The 16,653-nt window shown below is 37.7% G+C and overlaps 1 protein-coding gene and 1 pseudogene across 7 annotated transcripts in view; both read right to left on the bottom strand.

Annotated features, from left to right (window-relative positions):
• Positions 1–16,653, bottom strand: part of YEATS2 (YEATS domain containing 2) — a 97,137-nt gene that overhangs the window by 44,406 nt on the left and 36,078 nt on the right. For 6 of the 7 annotated variants that reach the window (XM_065942995.1, XM_065942996.1, XM_065942992.1 and 3 more), the window contains 4 exons: positions 8,164–8,275; positions 4,493–4,541; positions 1,849–2,025; positions 665–907 (listed from right to left, as the gene is read on the bottom strand). In XM_065942995.1, the coding sequence (XP_065799067.1) occupies positions 665–907; positions 1,849–2,025; positions 4,493–4,541; positions 8,164–8,275 (581 nt within the window). The remainder of the gene's footprint in view (positions 1–664; positions 908–1,848; positions 2,026–4,492; positions 4,542–8,163; positions 8,276–16,653) is intronic. The other variant, XM_065942994.1, reaches the window with a different exon arrangement.
• Positions 13,596–14,693, bottom strand: LOC136173528 (large ribosomal subunit protein eL30 pseudogene; annotated as a pseudogene).

A 16,653-nucleotide genomic window follows, 5' to 3' on the forward strand; every position in this document is an offset into this window, starting at 1 on the left:
AAATGTAAAACTTGTGATGAAGTGGATAATTCAACCTCAGTGAAAGTGAAGCCTCAGAACTACCTACTGATCAAAGGAATGAGTAAATTTCTAGTGTGGCTAGTGAGCGTAAAAGATATCTCAACTTCAAACCAACCCCTGAAGCTCAACTACAAACCAAAGGCCACTAAGTTTTCTCTGTTATTAGTCACTCTGGTTTCCAAATATAATCCTCGAACTTAATTCCTACCTTAGCTTTCCATCAGACATCCTAGCAAACAATTTACCTGTGCTGATTCTAGATGAAAATTTGACTGCCTTGAATTTTCTTTCTTTCCTCATTCAATCATTTCTGCATGGATGACTCTCGTTTCTATTTTGTGACACTTCGGCTTTGCAAAGCAATAGTGATTAACCTTCTGGGTTTTCTGTTGCTGTTGTCTGGTTCGTTGTTTTGCCACGCGGCATGCAGGATCTTAGTTCTCTACCAGGGATCAAACCTGTGTCCCCTGCAGTGGAAGTGCAGCTTTAACCACTGGACTGCCAGGGAAGTCCCTAACTTGCTTGCTAACTAAACAAAAATCCTGCTAAGAAGAAGTTAAAAAACAAACAAACAACCAAAACCACTTTGCTTTGTCATTCTAACAATTTTTAAACACACCAACTTCACATACACCATGCATACCTGAGACAATCTTGCAGCTCATGGTGATAGGCTGGAAGGATTTTCCAGGTGACTCAGGGTTAGGAATCTGACCTTGTGGCACAATTTTGCAGCTCGATGCTATTGGCTGAAAAGCTGAATTGCCATGAGAACAAAAGGTAACCTTCTGGGATGTTGTCATTTTGGTGGGTGTTCGTTCCAATGAAGATGGCAAAGAATAAAATGTAGTGTGTCTCTCAGCTTCAGTGTTGGTTGGGAATCCTTCTTGAAATGAAAGAGGCAAATAAGTCATCAATCACTCTGAAATTTCTTATCATTTCAATAACTAAGCCATTTAGTAAACAGAGCAGACAGGTATTTAATACTGCTTTATATATTTGGGGGTGAAATGTAAATATCACACCTACAATCATATTTCATTAAAATGCTTCTTTCAAAAAAATCAGAAAATATATTAACAGTATATATAATAAAATTTACACAAGTTCATTATGTTCTCCCACTTTTTATATATGAATTGAAAAACTGTTCAAAGAGGAAGAACTCAAAAGAAAGCACATGCTTAATCTAATGACATCCTGTTTTATTAAATGCCCATAAAAATGATGCAACTAAAATTTAAGAGGAATGAAGTTGAGATTTCTATAAAAGAACTAAAATATTAACACACATTAAAATGTAGGCTTACCAATTAAATCAATGATTCAGAATCAATTTTATATTGTATTTATATGTGTTACATAAGTGAACACCAAAATACTTTATTATATGCTTATATACCTATTAAATGAAACGATGCCATGGTCAAAATGCATGATAATAAATCTTATATTGTATTTTAAGTAAGATTAGATACTTAATATTCAAGCTTCTTGTTCACACAATCAGGGTCCAAACAAGAAAGTCTTCCTGTATCTATCAGAGGAAACCATTATATTCATCAAAAGAATAAATATGCTTTTCTCAGTGAGTTCTAGGTTCTATGAAATGTTGACAAAACTTTATGAAAAAAATTTTCTGAGAAGAGTAAGGACTTGGCTATTTTCATACTACGTCTCTGTAGGAGAGCAGCATGCCTACTTATGGAAAATTTCTTTTCCATATACTCTTAACTTGCAGAAGACAGCAGTTCACTATCAAGTGAGAGAAAGGAACGCTCCATACAAGGTAAAATGTATTTCCATACATGGAAAAATATATATTACCTTTCTCCACAGAGGTATCAGGTACTGGCTCATGTGACTGCTTTATCGGTGAGGACGCTTTCACGGGGGCTGGAATGGTCAAAGGCAAGGATGGTGGGGCATCTGAGATGTCTGACTCAGAGGACTGAGGATAAACGGAGTCTTCTCCCAGAGAATGCCGATGGAGCTCAACATCCACTACCTACACAACCGTGCAACAATTGGGTTCATGAATCCATCATCAATGTCATAGAAAGGCCCAAATCCATCTCAGAACATGGTGCTCTAAGAGATGTGGCAAATGATTCCTAGTTATACTTCAATCTCAATAACTAAAGGATTTACCCCAGGATATAATCTAATCTAGCTTAATAAATAACTCAATGAAACCAATCATAAAACTGGGGACTTTCCAGTTAGTGTTTCTGTACCTTAGAACACTCTTCCCTCAAATCTTCACATGACTGCCTCTTTCTCACCATTAGGTCTCAATCAAAAGTCACCTTCTCAGAGAGGCCTTCCCTAACTAACCTAGCAAAAGCAATTCCCTTGTCTCCCAGCTATTCTCTTCTTTATAGAACTCATTTGTAAGTGAAATTATGTTATCTGCATTTATGTTTACTATATACCCTCTCCCCACTCTCAACACAACCAAGAATAAAACCCTTCGAGAATTGTAGCTGCTCTCATTTGATTTACGTGTCCTTAGTACCTGAACCAGTGCCTAGCATACGGTACATGATCAATAAATATGTTCTGACCTAACACAGCACATTTCCATTAAGAGAGTAAGGTTTAACTTAGCTAACTCTCATCGTAATGGCTACTGCTACTATATCATGAACACTAAAAAGTGGGTGGGGAAGGTCCGGGGCGGGCAGAGATGGGGTGAGAAAACAAAATTGAAGGTCTCATACCTCCTGACTTCAAAAGATATTATTACAAAATTATAGTAATTAAAAGAGTGTGGTACTGGCATAAAGACAGGCACATAGATCATTAGGCTAGAATATACTCTCACACACAAAAAAGAATCTCTCTCACACATATGGCCAAATTATTTTCTGAAGGGTGTCAAGACCACTGATTGGGAAAAGGATAGTCTTTTCAACAAACATTGCTGAGAAAACTGGAGATCCACACGCATTAGAATGAAGATGGGTGCTTACTTTATACCATATGGAACAATTAACTCGAAGTATATCAAAGACCTAAACATAACACTTAAAACAATAAAACTCACAGAAGAAAATATAGAGGCAAAGTATAACACTGAATTGGGCGATGATTTCTTGGGTATGATACAAAATGTACAGATTAAAAAAAAAAACACATAAACTACATCAAAATTTTAAACTTCCGCGCATCTTAGGATACAATAAGAGAGCGAAAAGGAAAGTCACAGAATGGGAAAAAATATCTGTGAATTACATAGCTGATGAGAGATTAATATCGAAAATATTGAGAGACCTCCTAAAAACCAGCTACAAGAAACCAAACAATCCAATTAAAAAGTGGACAAAGGATCTGAATGAACATTTCTCCAAAGAAGATATACAAACGGGCGATAAACCATTGAGTGATGCTCAACATCAATAATCATTACAGAAATGTATACCCAAACCACAATGAAATACCACCTTACACCTACTGGATAATACAAAAAAAAAGAAAACAGCAAGTGCAGACAAAGATGTAGAGAAACTGAAATGCTTATGCACTGCTGGTGGGAAGGTGAAATGGTGCTGCTGCTATGATAAACAGTGTGGCAGTTTTTCAAAAAATCAAAAATAGAATTACTTTATGATCCAGAAATTCCACCTCTGGTTATACACTCAAAAGTACTAAACACAGGGACTCAGATAGATCCACATTCTCAGCAGCATTATTTACAATAGCCAAAAGATGGAAGCTACTCAAGTGCTTTCATTGGTAGATAAATGGATGAACAAAATGCAATATATACCGACAACAGAACGTTACTCGGCCTTAAAAAAGGGATTCCCCAGTGGCTCAGACGATAGAATCTGCCTGCAATGACGAGACCTGAGTTCGATCCCTGGGTCAGGAAGATCTCCTGGAAAAGGAATGGCAACCCACTCCAGTATTCTTGCCTAGAAAATCCCATGGACAGAGGAGCCTGGCAGGCTACAGTCCACAGGGTCACAAAGAGTTGGCTGTGACTGAGAGACTATAGCCTTAAAAATAAGAGAATTCCTATGTGCTACAATGTGTATGAGCCTTGAGAACATTGTGCTAAGTGAAATATGGCAGTCACACCAAACAAAAGGACATTGCATGATTCTACTTATAAGGTAGAGCAGTCAAATTCATAGACAGAGAAAGTAGAAGAATGGTTGCCAGGGGTTGTGGACAGAGGATGAGTTATTATCAATGGGTAGTTTCAGTTTTCCAAGATAAAAAGAGTTCTCTGGAGATGGATGGTAGTGACAGCTGCACGAAAATGTAAATATATTTAATACCACTTAACACTTAAAAATGATTAAGTTGGTAAATTTTATGTGTAAATTTATCACAATTTTTTAAAAATAAATAAAAATGGGGGGAGAAACTTTTTTTAATTTAGCATTCATGTTTTTCCTAATTAAAAATGAAGATCAATTTTCATTCTACTTGTTCCCAAATAATACCTCAAGAAAATAACCTACCGTCTCCGCTCCAAGAGTCTGCAAGCCAGTGTAAGTTCTGTCCAGCTATTGAAAGAAGTAAGAGTATTAAGTTTTACTATGCTTACTTATAAACCTTAAGATACAATCTTATCTAAAACCCTTTCACTTCAAGTCTTCCTTTCATAATATCTACTTTTGCATAATGTAAACTATTGATTTACCACATCAATAAAAACCTTCAATTTTCTAAGAGAAAAACTGAATAAATAAAACAACCTCAGATATATAAGCAGTTATAAAGACAGGCTATAAAAATATACATGCAGTGTGATGGCACAATACTTAGGTTATATTTACTAAGCACTTTTGGAAAAAAGTGAAGGAAAATTTAAGCAATACTAGTAACTACCAATATATTTGCATCATGGATGATTTATTTTAGAGGAGAGAAGAGTATACATTGAGGGAAAGTTAATAATATAAACAAAAAAGTTTACAATTACATACAAAGAAGGTATGTTCATTTTCTTGCATTTTATATTTTAAATTAAATTAAAAGTTAAAAAAGGATTTGTGGCAGCTTGCCAACATAAACCTTACACAGTAAGATCAGTAGGTAAAAATGATTAAGTGCCGAGGGGAGGGGAGAGGAGAAGAGGGGAGTGAAGGGGAAAAATATGAAGCCAGGGATAGGTTAGTAAATATAAAATTTTAAAAGTTTGCAAGAACGTCCCTGATGGCTCAGTGGTAAATAATCTGTCTGCCAATGCAGGAAACTTGAGTTTGATCCCTGGGTCAGGAAGATTCCCTGGAGAAGGAAACGGAAACCAACTCCAGTATCCTTGCCTGGGATACACCATGGAAACAGAAGCCTGGAGGGCTACAATCCATGGGGTCACAAAAGAGTTGGACACGATTTAGCGACTAAACAACAACAACGAAGGCTTGCAAGAGGTAGATTTCAAGTTTGGCTGAGTTCCTTAGCATTCAACACAGAGATGACTAGTATTCATAATTTAAAAGGCAATATAGGGTAGATTTACAGTAGCCCCATGGAAGAGATCTGGAGTTTTAATGCTTAAACCTTCACCAATAGGGTGACTGTTATAAAGATAGGGGCAATTTTAAGGTTATATCCATTTTCATGTTCTCCAGAGCACAGAAATAACAGTCTCTCTGTAAACTGCACTGGCCTATATTTTATTTGTGGGACCTTGTTTTGCGAGACACTGACAAACAGAACTATTATCAAGATGGCAAGAGAACTGGAAAGCACAGCACATAAGCAATGTTACAAGAACAGGTTTTGACTGGAATGATTTAAAGAGAGTTATGAAAGTTATCAATAAACATTTTTAGAATTCTTAATAAATGAAACAAAATCTTGTTCTGTCCTATTCCAGAAATCAAACAATGATAAATGAGATCAAGATTAGAAGAGGGGGGCAGGGGTCATGCAGTTTTAAGTAAATTTAGAAAAGAAACTTCCAAAAGTTTATTTACTAAATGGATAAATAGAATGAGGAATTAATGTGCTCCGTGGTGATGACTAGGAGAGGTTTAGATGACTATCCAGGGATGCAGGATATGTGAATTCATCCCGGAAATTACACAACTCTTAAGAGTCTTTAGTATGCAAGATAATTATTACAGTATCAAATATAGATTGTTATATACTACAGAATCTCAGAATACAGATCACTGTGGACTTTAATAACCAAGAAAAGCTACACAGGAACTTAAAGAATGGAAAGAATCCACACCGGCATATGAGAAGGGAAGAGGATAAAAGACGACGTCAGAAAAGGCCCAAAGTATCTCTGGGACATGAACAGAGACTGATCTGACTGGAGCAGGACGTTCACACAGGAGATTAGTGTGAGATAATTTAGGGGAAATATGTCAAGTCAAAATGTGAAGAGTCTCCAATAGCAGGCAGGGGAATCTAAACTTGAAAACAGATAATCAATCAAAGCTTCTCAGAAAGGAATATCATAAAGGCTCTCGTGTTTGAAGAATAATAATCTCACAGTGGTGTACAGAATGGACTGAGGGGAAGGGAGATAGACTGGAAATAAAAAAGCTAATCAGGAGACAGAGTAGACTAACAGCCAAGAAGAGTGGGAAGGGTGAAGGATAGTCTATAAGAAAAATTATGAAGAAAGAGTCATGGTCTGCAAGTGAATAAATATTTAGAACACAGAGGGATGAAACAAAGACGGTTCTGAGAGTTAACAAAGAAACAGCAGGAAATATGATACTCCAGTATAAATAAAGATCAATGATTACAACAGAGGTGCTTAAGTTCTCAAGGCCAATCAATACATGATAAATAGTAAAACTGAGAAAAATCTGGTAACATTTTAAATACTGCTGTTTTAAAACTGTCTCATTCACCAGAAACTCTAAGTGATAAGGACAATACAATGTGTATAAAAACTATGCAAACAATTCCCTTTATTTTAGGGAGCAGGCTGAACCCAGTGCAATATAAGATGGCAAGTGCGGTACTTAAAATAAGGGGAAAGCAAGATTATTTCAGACCTTCCTCTAAGTGGGAACATATCCTGCCCGACTAAACAAAGTGGCTAAATATTCTTTATTTGGTTTCAGTTCTTCACTGAGGTTGTAAGATGACCCTGTTTTACAGTAATCTCTAGAAAATAACTTAAACATGAAGTTTAGCAGTGCTGTTTACCAACAGTGGAGGACAAATTTCAGGAGGTTTTAAGGTTGAAAAGGGTACATTTGTAGAACAAAGGGAACAAAAAGGGAATTTTGAAAATGTACTCAGATTCATCTGAAAGCAATTAATGGGAATAATGTGGTAAACCACAAAGTAAGGGTACATTGGAAGGAGTTCAATATTAGGATTATATATCTTACAGACAAAAAATGTACATGAGACTAGTACAGAGAGGGGCATAAGGGTATTTTACAAAAATGCTGTCTTCCAACTATGAATGCTAAATGCTTATTATATAAATTGGAAAAGAAACACACACATACAGAAAAAAGGGGCAGGAGAAATTGCCCACAAAGTCATTACTTCAATTACTCCAACTTTTTAGTATATTTGTGTTTTTTTTCATCTATTTAAAATCTTGGTTGACCTCATGCTATATACATAGTTTTATACTCTATGCTTTTCACTTACTATAATGGTAGTTTTCCCATGTATAGAAAACACTTTGTAAAATAGATTTATAATGGTTACACAATAAACCATGTGGGTGTATCAGTTAAGGATTCCAAAAGTATTACAACCTTGCACAGGACTTTGTATTTTCTCAAATATGTTCACTTCTATCTTTATCCTTAGGAGATAAATAGGCAAGGATTATTATTTGTGCCTCTTTCTACAGAAAATTAAGATATAAAAAAGTAAAATATAGATTAAAAAGGAGAAGATTTCATTTACTTATTAGCCTCCGGTAACATAGTCATAGTGAGCTCTGATCAGAGATTCAAGTCTTCTGATTATTCAACCAGCTCATCTTTTCAAAGAACATACAGTTTGTTGCAAAGTGACCCTTTCCTCAACATTTAGAGGACAAATGCTGCAGCAGTAAGCAGAACACACTCAAGCAGAGCTATCCTCCTCTCTGTGGTTAACTTCTCTCAGAAGGTCTAACCTACCACTTCAGGTGCAGGTGAAAAGAGACACTTCATTTCTGGGGAGGGATGCTTTGTCTTGTTACAATACCTTCAGATTATGTATGATATCTATCCGCTTGTTCTGGCTGTCCTTAAAGTGAACTTGAACTCTGACAGGAAACTCACCCCAGCCTCTTCTGGTCAAGTGAAAGGGAGGCTCTCTAGGGAAAAGCAGATATTAATGTATTAGTCCATGTTCACGCTCTCATTCTAGAAAAGGAAGTTCTCCCATAATGGGTAAGTTAGAACTTACATGTTTATGATGATTATTTATATTTCCTCACTTAATGCTAAATTAATATGCTGAATTTTGCTAAAATTCTAAACTATAAAAGAAAAAAATTCAACTAAAACCTACATTAAACTTTCAACCACTGAATACTTACAGCTAAGACACTTACACCATATAATCCAGTGTCATTATTTTCACAGACAGGGAACTAAGGTGATTTGACAGATGTCACAGTATTAACGCCAGAACCCTGGACTGCTACCTGACAAAGGCTGTGAGGGACACTCCTTACCCCTAAACACACTCATTCCTCCACTCTGGCAAAAACAAAACAAACTATATTCAATCCAAAGGTGACAAATTTATTTAAACTATCTACTAAGAAGACTTAAAAAAATTGTATCTGACTTTATATAATTTTAGTGAATAAAGAGGAATGTGTGTGACTGCTAATCAGATGACAATTTTCAGTCAAAATGTAATTTGTGAAGGAAATAAAAAGGAAGAGTGATGAGAAAAAGACTGGTTTGCTGTTGATAGTTGGGTATACGAGGATTCAATATACTCTACTTTGTCTATGTCTGGAATTTTCCCAAATAAAAAGTTTAAAATGTAACTGAGACCCCCACGTACTTAAGAATAACATGGTTTAAGTTAATGGAGGAAAAGAGAGAATGCTTTAAAGTGAAAATGTTCATTATGAATCACTGGCCTGGAATTACTATAATGAGAGGGGATGCCAAGACTGCAGGGAGAAAGGAACTTTCAGTGGGATGTGCTTTTGGAAAACTAAGGACAGACGTGAATTCAGTAAGGGTAGAGGAAGTCTAAGAACACAACCTGAGAGGAGTCTAGGAACAGATATGAATCATCAGGCACAAGGCCAGAGGCTACCAGGAGAGGCCAAGGCAGGAAAAACCCCTGAGGGTGACAGCAGCCTGGAAAGTAAGAGAAAGAAACAGTTGTATTACAAACTAGAAAAAAAAGAAAGCAAAGAAACAAGAGGGCCCTGGATGGAAGAAACCAGCTGAGATACCAAGGGAAGTAGCCATGATGTCAGCATAAATTCAGACAGAAAGAAAAGATAGTCAGCCAGTTCAGTTGCTCAGTCGTGTCCAACTCTCCGTGACCCCATGAACCACAGCACTCCAGGCCTCCCTGTCCATCACCAACTCCCGGAGTCCACCCAAACCCACGTCCATCGATTGAGTGATGCCATTCAACCATCTCATCCTGTCATCCCCTTCTCCTCCTGCCCTCAATCTTTCCCACCATCAGGGTTTTTTCAAATCAGTCAGCTCTTCGCATCAGGTGGCCAAAGTATTGGAGTTTCAGCTTCAACATCTGTCCTTCCAATGAACATTCAGGACTGATCTCCTTTAGGATGGACTGGTTGGATCTCCTTGCAGTCCAAGGAACTCTCAAGAGTCTTCTCCAACACCACAGTTCAAAAACATCAATTCTAAGGTGCTCAGCTTTCTTTATAGTCCAACTCTCAAATCCATACATGACCACTGGAAAAACCATAGCCTTGACTAGACAGACCTTTGCTGGCAAAGTAATGTCTCTGCTTTTTAAGATGCTGTCTAGGTTGGTCATAACTTTCCTTCCAAGGCGTAAGTGTCTTTTAATTTCATGGCTGCAATCACTATCTGCAGTGATTTTGGAGCCCCCAAAAATAAAGTCAGCCACTGTTTCCACTGTTTGCCCATCTATTTGCCATGAAGTGATGGGACCAGACGCCATGATCTTAGTTTTCTGAATGTTGAGATTTAAGCCAACTTTCTCACTCTCCTCTTTCACTTTCATTAAGAGGCTCTTTAATTCTTCTTCACTTTCTGCCATAAGGGTGGTGTCATCTGCATATCTGAGGTTATTGATATTTCTCCCAGCAATCTTGATTCCAGCTTGTGCTTCCTGAGCCCAGCATTTCTCATGATGTACTCTGCATATAAGTTAAATAAGCAGGGTGACAATACACAGCCTTGATGTACTCCTTTTCCTATTCGGAAGCAGTCTGTTGTTCCATATCCAGTTCTAACTGTTGCTTCCTGACCTGCATACAGGCTTCTCAACAGGCAGGTCATTCAGGTATGACCTATCAAATCCCTTATGACTATACAGTGGAAGTGAGAAATAGATTTAAGGGACTAGATCTGATAGAGTGCCTGATGAACTATTGATGGAGGTTTGTGACATTGTACAGGAAGACAGGAATCAAGACCATTCCCAAGAAAAAGAAATGCAAAAAAGCAAAATGGCTGTCTGAGGAGGCCTTACAAATAGCTGTGAAAAGAAGGGAAGCGAAAAGCAAAGGATAAGGAAAGATATTCTCATTTGAATGCAGAGTTCCAAAGAATAGCAAGGAGAGATAAGAAAGCCTTTCTCAGCGACCAATGCAAAGAAATAGCGGAAAACAATAGAATGGGAAAGACTAGAGATCTCTTCAAGAAAATTAGAGATATCAAGGGAACATTTCATGCAAAGATGGGCTCAATAAAGGAAAGAAATGGTGGGGACCTAACAGAAGCAGAAGATATTAAGAAGAGGTGGCAAGAATACACAGAAGAACTGTACAAAAAGATCTTCACAACCCAGATGGTGTGATCACTCACGTAGAGCCAGACATCCTGGAATGTGAGGTCAAGTGGGCCTTAGAAAGCATCACTACGAACAAAGCTAGTGGAGGTGATGGAATTCCAGTTGAGCTATTTCAAATCCTGAAAGATGATGCTGTCAAAGTGCTGCATTCAATATGCCAGCAAATTTGGAAAACTCAGCAGTGGTCACCAGACTGGAAAAGGTCAGTTTTCATTCCAATCCCTAAGAAAGGCAATGCCAAAGAATGCTCCAACTACTGCACAATTGCACTCATCTCACACACTAATAAAATAATGCTTAAAATTCTCCAAGCCAGGCTTCAGCAATACGTGAACCGCGAACTTCCAGATGTTCAAGCTGGTTTTAGAAAAGGCAGAGGAACCAGAGATCAAATTGCCAACATCCGCTGAATCATCGAAAAAGCAAGAGTTCCAGAAAAACATCTACTGCCGCTTTATTGACTATGCCAAAGCCTTTGACTGTGTGGATCACAATAAAAGACAGACATGGGATCAAATGAGAAGGTTGATTTGAAACAGCAGTCTGAAAAGGAATCCAAAGTCAGAGATACAGTGGGGCCTAGAAACATGGTGGACTTAAGCATAGTTAAAGAAAATTCTATAGATGACAGGTTTAGTCACTTAAATTCCAGTAAAGCTAAATGAATGGACTAAATTCATTTTGCAATACTCGTCAATCATACTGTTTGTATGCTGAACTTCTCTTACAAAGGATATAATAAATCACCAGTGCTCCACAATTTATAGGCTAAACTTTAGTGAATGGATAGGAAGGACTGCAGGAAGACAGAAGACAGACAAAGCAGGAAAAAGGAACAAGGATTTTAACAGAAAATTCCTCCTTAACCATATTTTTGGAAGGAAAAAAGGAATCTACCAACAGATGAGACATCAGCTACTGAATATTCTACTTTAAAAGATAGTTTGTGTTTCACACAAAAAAGGACTGCTTCCCTTGAAGAGAATTCTGTATTTCTAGATTCCTCACAGGGCTTTCCTGGTAGCTCAGCTGGTAAAGAATTTGCCTGCAATGCAGGAGACCTTGGTTTGATTCCTGGGTCAGGAAAATCCCCTGGAGAAGGGACAGGCTACCCACTCCAGTATTCTTGGACTTCCCTGGCAGCTCACACAGTAAAGAATCCACCCGCAATGTGGGAGACCTGGGTCCGATCCCTGGGTTGGAAAGATCCTCTGGAGGAGGGCATGGCAACCCACTCCAGTATTCTGGCCTGGAGAATCCCCACGGACAGAGGAGTGTGGTGGGTCACAATCCATGAGGTTGCAAACAGCCAGACACGACTGAGCAACAAAGCGCAGCACAGATTCCTCATGGGGGGTGAAATGTATCAATAACCAAAAAGAAAAACTCACAGTATACTGGACTTTAAAAATGGCTTTCTTAAAAATACAGAATGAAGCATAACTCCTCATCCAACTAACTAATTCAAATGGCCAACCAGTCTTTTAGGATCATTTCTAGTGTCCCAAAATCCACTAATGACACTTCCTATTACATTTCTTTTTTTTTTAATTTAAATAAGCTCTGGCCAGTTTTTTAATTATTTATTTTAATTGGAGGCTAATTATTTTACAATATTGTACATGTGTCCCCCATTTCTTATCCATTCGTCTGCCGATGGAGATCTATCTAGGTTGCTTCCATGTCCTAGCTATTGTAAAGCTGCAATGAACATTGGGGTCCATGTGTCTCTTTCAATTCTGGTTTCCTCAGTATGTATGCCCAGCAGTGGGATTGCTGGGTCGTATGGCAGTTCTATTTCCAGTTTTTTAAGGAATCTCCACACTATTCTCCATAGTGGCTCTACTAGTTTGCATTTCCACCAACAGTTTAAGAGGGTTCCCTTTTCTCTGCACCCTCTCCAGCATTTATTGTTTGTAGATTTTTTGATAGCAGCCATTCTGACTAGCATGAGATGGTACCTCACTGTGGTTTTGATTTGCATTTTTCTGATAATGAGTGATGTTGAGCATCTTTTCATGTGTGTGTTAGCCATCTGCATGTCTTCTTTGGAGAAACGTCTGTTTAGTTCTTTGGCTCATTTTTTGATTGGGTCGTTTATTTTTCTGGTATTGAGCTGTATGAGCTGCTTGTATATTTTTGAGATTAACTGTCAGTTGCTTCGTTTGCTATCATTTTCCCCCATTCTGAAACCTGTTTTCTCACCTTGCTTATAGTTTCCTTCATTGTGCAAAAGCGTTTAATTAGGTCCCATTTGTTTGTTTTTGCCTTTATTTCCATTACTCTGGGAGGTGGGTCATAGAAGATCCTGCTGTGATTTATGTCAGAAGTGTTCTGCCTATGTTTTCCTCTAGGAGTTTTATAGTTTCTGGGCTTACGTTTAGATTTTTAGTCCATTTTGAGTTTATTTTTGTGCATGGTGTTAGAAAGTGTTCTAGTTTCATTCTTTTACAAGTGGTTGATCAGTTTCCCCAGCACCACTTGTTAAAGAGATTGTCTTTTCTCTGTTGTATATTCTTGCCTCCTTTGTCAAAGATAAGGTGTCCATAGGTGTGTGGATTTATCTCTGGGCTTTCAATTTTGTTCCACTGATCTATAGTTCTGTCTTTGTGCCTGGCCAGTTTTATTAAAGAAAATTTGTACACAATTTACTTTTCACCAGTCTGTGCTGGCATGCTTCTAATGATATCAGAATCACCTGGATCAATGATAGCCAGTGTGCATACACTGGAGTATTTTCCACATGCTGTGCCCAATTCAGTATTATTGCCACTGTGGAGATGGACACCAGTTTTGGCCAATCAGCGTAATACTCTATTTCAGATTTCCTCAAGGCCGGGCAGTTGTTGGTGAGGATGACCAGTTTTGCTTTGCCTTGTCTGATTATTTTCAGAGTCTGCTTGTAGCCCAGCACATACTTTCCACTTTTCTTAACCAGTTGGAGCCCAGAGTTGAGTGACTCTAGTGACTCTGTCACTTTCTTTGCAGCTACCACCTTCTGGTCTTAGGTATAGGATGCCCCCAATCAAGAGCAGCTGCCAAGATGGCCAGGGAGCAAGAAAGGGCTTACATTTCTGAAGAGCTTTGTTATAAAAAATATTTCATTTTCCTCCTGCAAGTCATATGCTTTCTGCAATCACAAACAAATTCTTCCTCCATAGGACCTTCAAAAAAATCTAAAACATTCCACTAAGTTGTCCACCCTGAAGTGTAAACACATTCTGTTCCTTGTTAACAGCAGCAGAAGGAAATACTTCTATTATTTAGCATAATCCTACTACTGTTCTAAGCCCTTTATATCTATTAACTAATCTAATCTTTATAACCACAATATGAAATATCCTCTCTGAGACACAGCGAGGCTAAGTAACTAGCCAAAGGTCACACGGCAATTAAGTAGTGAATCTGAGATTTAAACTCAAGGAACAGGCTCCAGAGTGCCCCCCCCCCCTTTTTTTTAATGATAAATTTGAAGAGGCTCACTAGGACAGTCCTTTGGGGGCCTAGGCCATTGTAGTCTCTCACACACCAAGGCCAGGAATATTCTAACACTGGAACCATGTGTTCTCCATGTTTGCAATCCCTATATCAAGTCCTAAGCCTAGCATACATGTAGTGACTGTCTTGTGCCTAAAAACAAAGTTTACAGTCACAGCTTTTAGAAAGTTGGCTAAGGATGGCCACGGCAACTGAACTTAATGGAAAACAGATGGTTTGTAGGAGCAGAATCTACCCATGCTCTTCATCACGTAATGTGCTCTGACAAGGAGGTTCACAATGCATGGGAAACACACATGCACTTTGGTTCAGAGAGATTATCCTTAAGTTTCAAGTCAGCTGAAAAGATCTCACCTACTTATCACATTACTCTAGATACTTTGACACAAGAAACATCTTAAAAAGTCTCCTAAGGAACATAGAGTTAAATTAAATCAAGGACACAGGTTAATGTTCTGTCATACCTGAAGTTTAAAGTTCAGTTCTAAGAAGAATATTTTAAGAATACAGATAAACTGGAATGTGCCAGAGAATATAACCTGGAGGGCAGAGGAACACAAAGTCACATAAACAACTGAAACAAATGTGGATGTCTGGCTTGGAGAAAAACAGAAGAGACCTAACAGTGCTCTAAAAATATTTGAACAGCTATATGGAAAAGAGTTTATAATGATTCTATGTGATGTCACAAAATGTATGGGAGTGTACTGGTTAGCAGTTAAAGGAAGTTAGAACTCTCCTCAATATGATTCAGTTCAGTTGCTCAGTCGTGTCTGACTCTTTGAAACCCCATGGACTGCAGCATGCCAGGCTTCCCTGTCCATCACCAATCCTGGGAGCTTGCTCAAATTCATGTCCATCAAGTCCGTGATTCCATCCAACCATCTCATCCTCTGTCATCCCCTTCTCCTCCCACCTTCAATCTTTCCCAGCATCAGGGTCTTTTCCAATGAGTCAGCTCTTCACATCAGGTGGCCAAAGTATTGGAGCTTCAGCATCAGTCCTTCCAATGAACACCCAGGACTGATCTCCTTTAGGATGGACTGGTTGGATCTCCTTGTAGTTCAAGTGACTCTCAAGAGTCTTCTCCAACACCACAGTTCAAAAGCATCAATTCTTAGGTGCTCAGCTTTCTTTATAGTCCTCAATATAATTAAAAACTTTCAAACAAACATAGCCACTTACAAATAGAAAGGCCCACATCATAAATTCAGAATTCACTCAACATGAAATGAGCATTTACTACATGCCGGGCATGATTCTGAACTGCAGGGACATAAAGACAATTAAGAAAAAGTCCCAAACATCCAGAAGTTCTGAATCCAGTAAGAGAGATATACATGTAAATTAGTAACTGTAATAACAAATTTATATACATTAGTTGCTATGAAAATGTATGGTTGATCATTAACAAACTGTTTCTCTAGAAACACACGAGCAAGGTTCTCTTTTAAAATACTATTTAAAAATCATAGTATTGTACTTAATAGTAAATCAGATGTTTATCATCAGTAAAAAATATGATTAATACATTTTAACTGATTCACCTGTTTTATATTAAATAAAATGCTTTCCTAAAACAGTGTTGTCGCTGCTGATGTTTTACTGTATAAGGGAATTTCTTGCCTGGACATTAAGACATGTTTTTTATATTAATACTTATATCTTTATAGACAAAGTGCTTTTTAAACTCACCTACTATTCCTTAACAAAATCACTAAAATATCTGTATTAAAACAATGGGCTAATTTGGAGTCAGGATATCTAAACTCAGAAAATACTGTTAATCTTAAGTTATCTTAAAGTACAAAATACTGTTAGCATTCCAAGAATTCAAGTAAACAATCATTTACTCGTATTTTAACCCCTGTAAGAAAGTAGGGTAAAGAAGGAATCATTGAGAAAGTTAATTTCTGAGTTATGTCTTAAAGAATAAACGGCAGATCTTAAGAAAGATAGCTACACTGTGTACATGTATGTAGACATAAGCATATGTATGTTTGTATAAGCAAAGAAGACAGACAATAGGAAGATGGTATTCCTAGCAAAGAAAACAAATCTAGGTCACCAGTGGAATTCTAGGTGAGGCTAAATGAGCTGTACTGGGTATTTCTAAAAGGTTTCATAAATCAGGTATAGACTGAAACAAAATCACAAACAAGGTCTTTTCAACTCTAATGTCTAAGAGCCTATGAATGTAATTGCTCC

This window comes from Muntiacus reevesi, chromosome 8 (assembly GCF_963930625.1).
Source record: "Muntiacus reevesi chromosome 8, mMunRee1.1, whole genome shotgun sequence".
Classification (NCBI taxonomy): domain Eukaryota; kingdom Metazoa; phylum Chordata; class Mammalia; order Artiodactyla; family Cervidae; genus Muntiacus; species Muntiacus reevesi.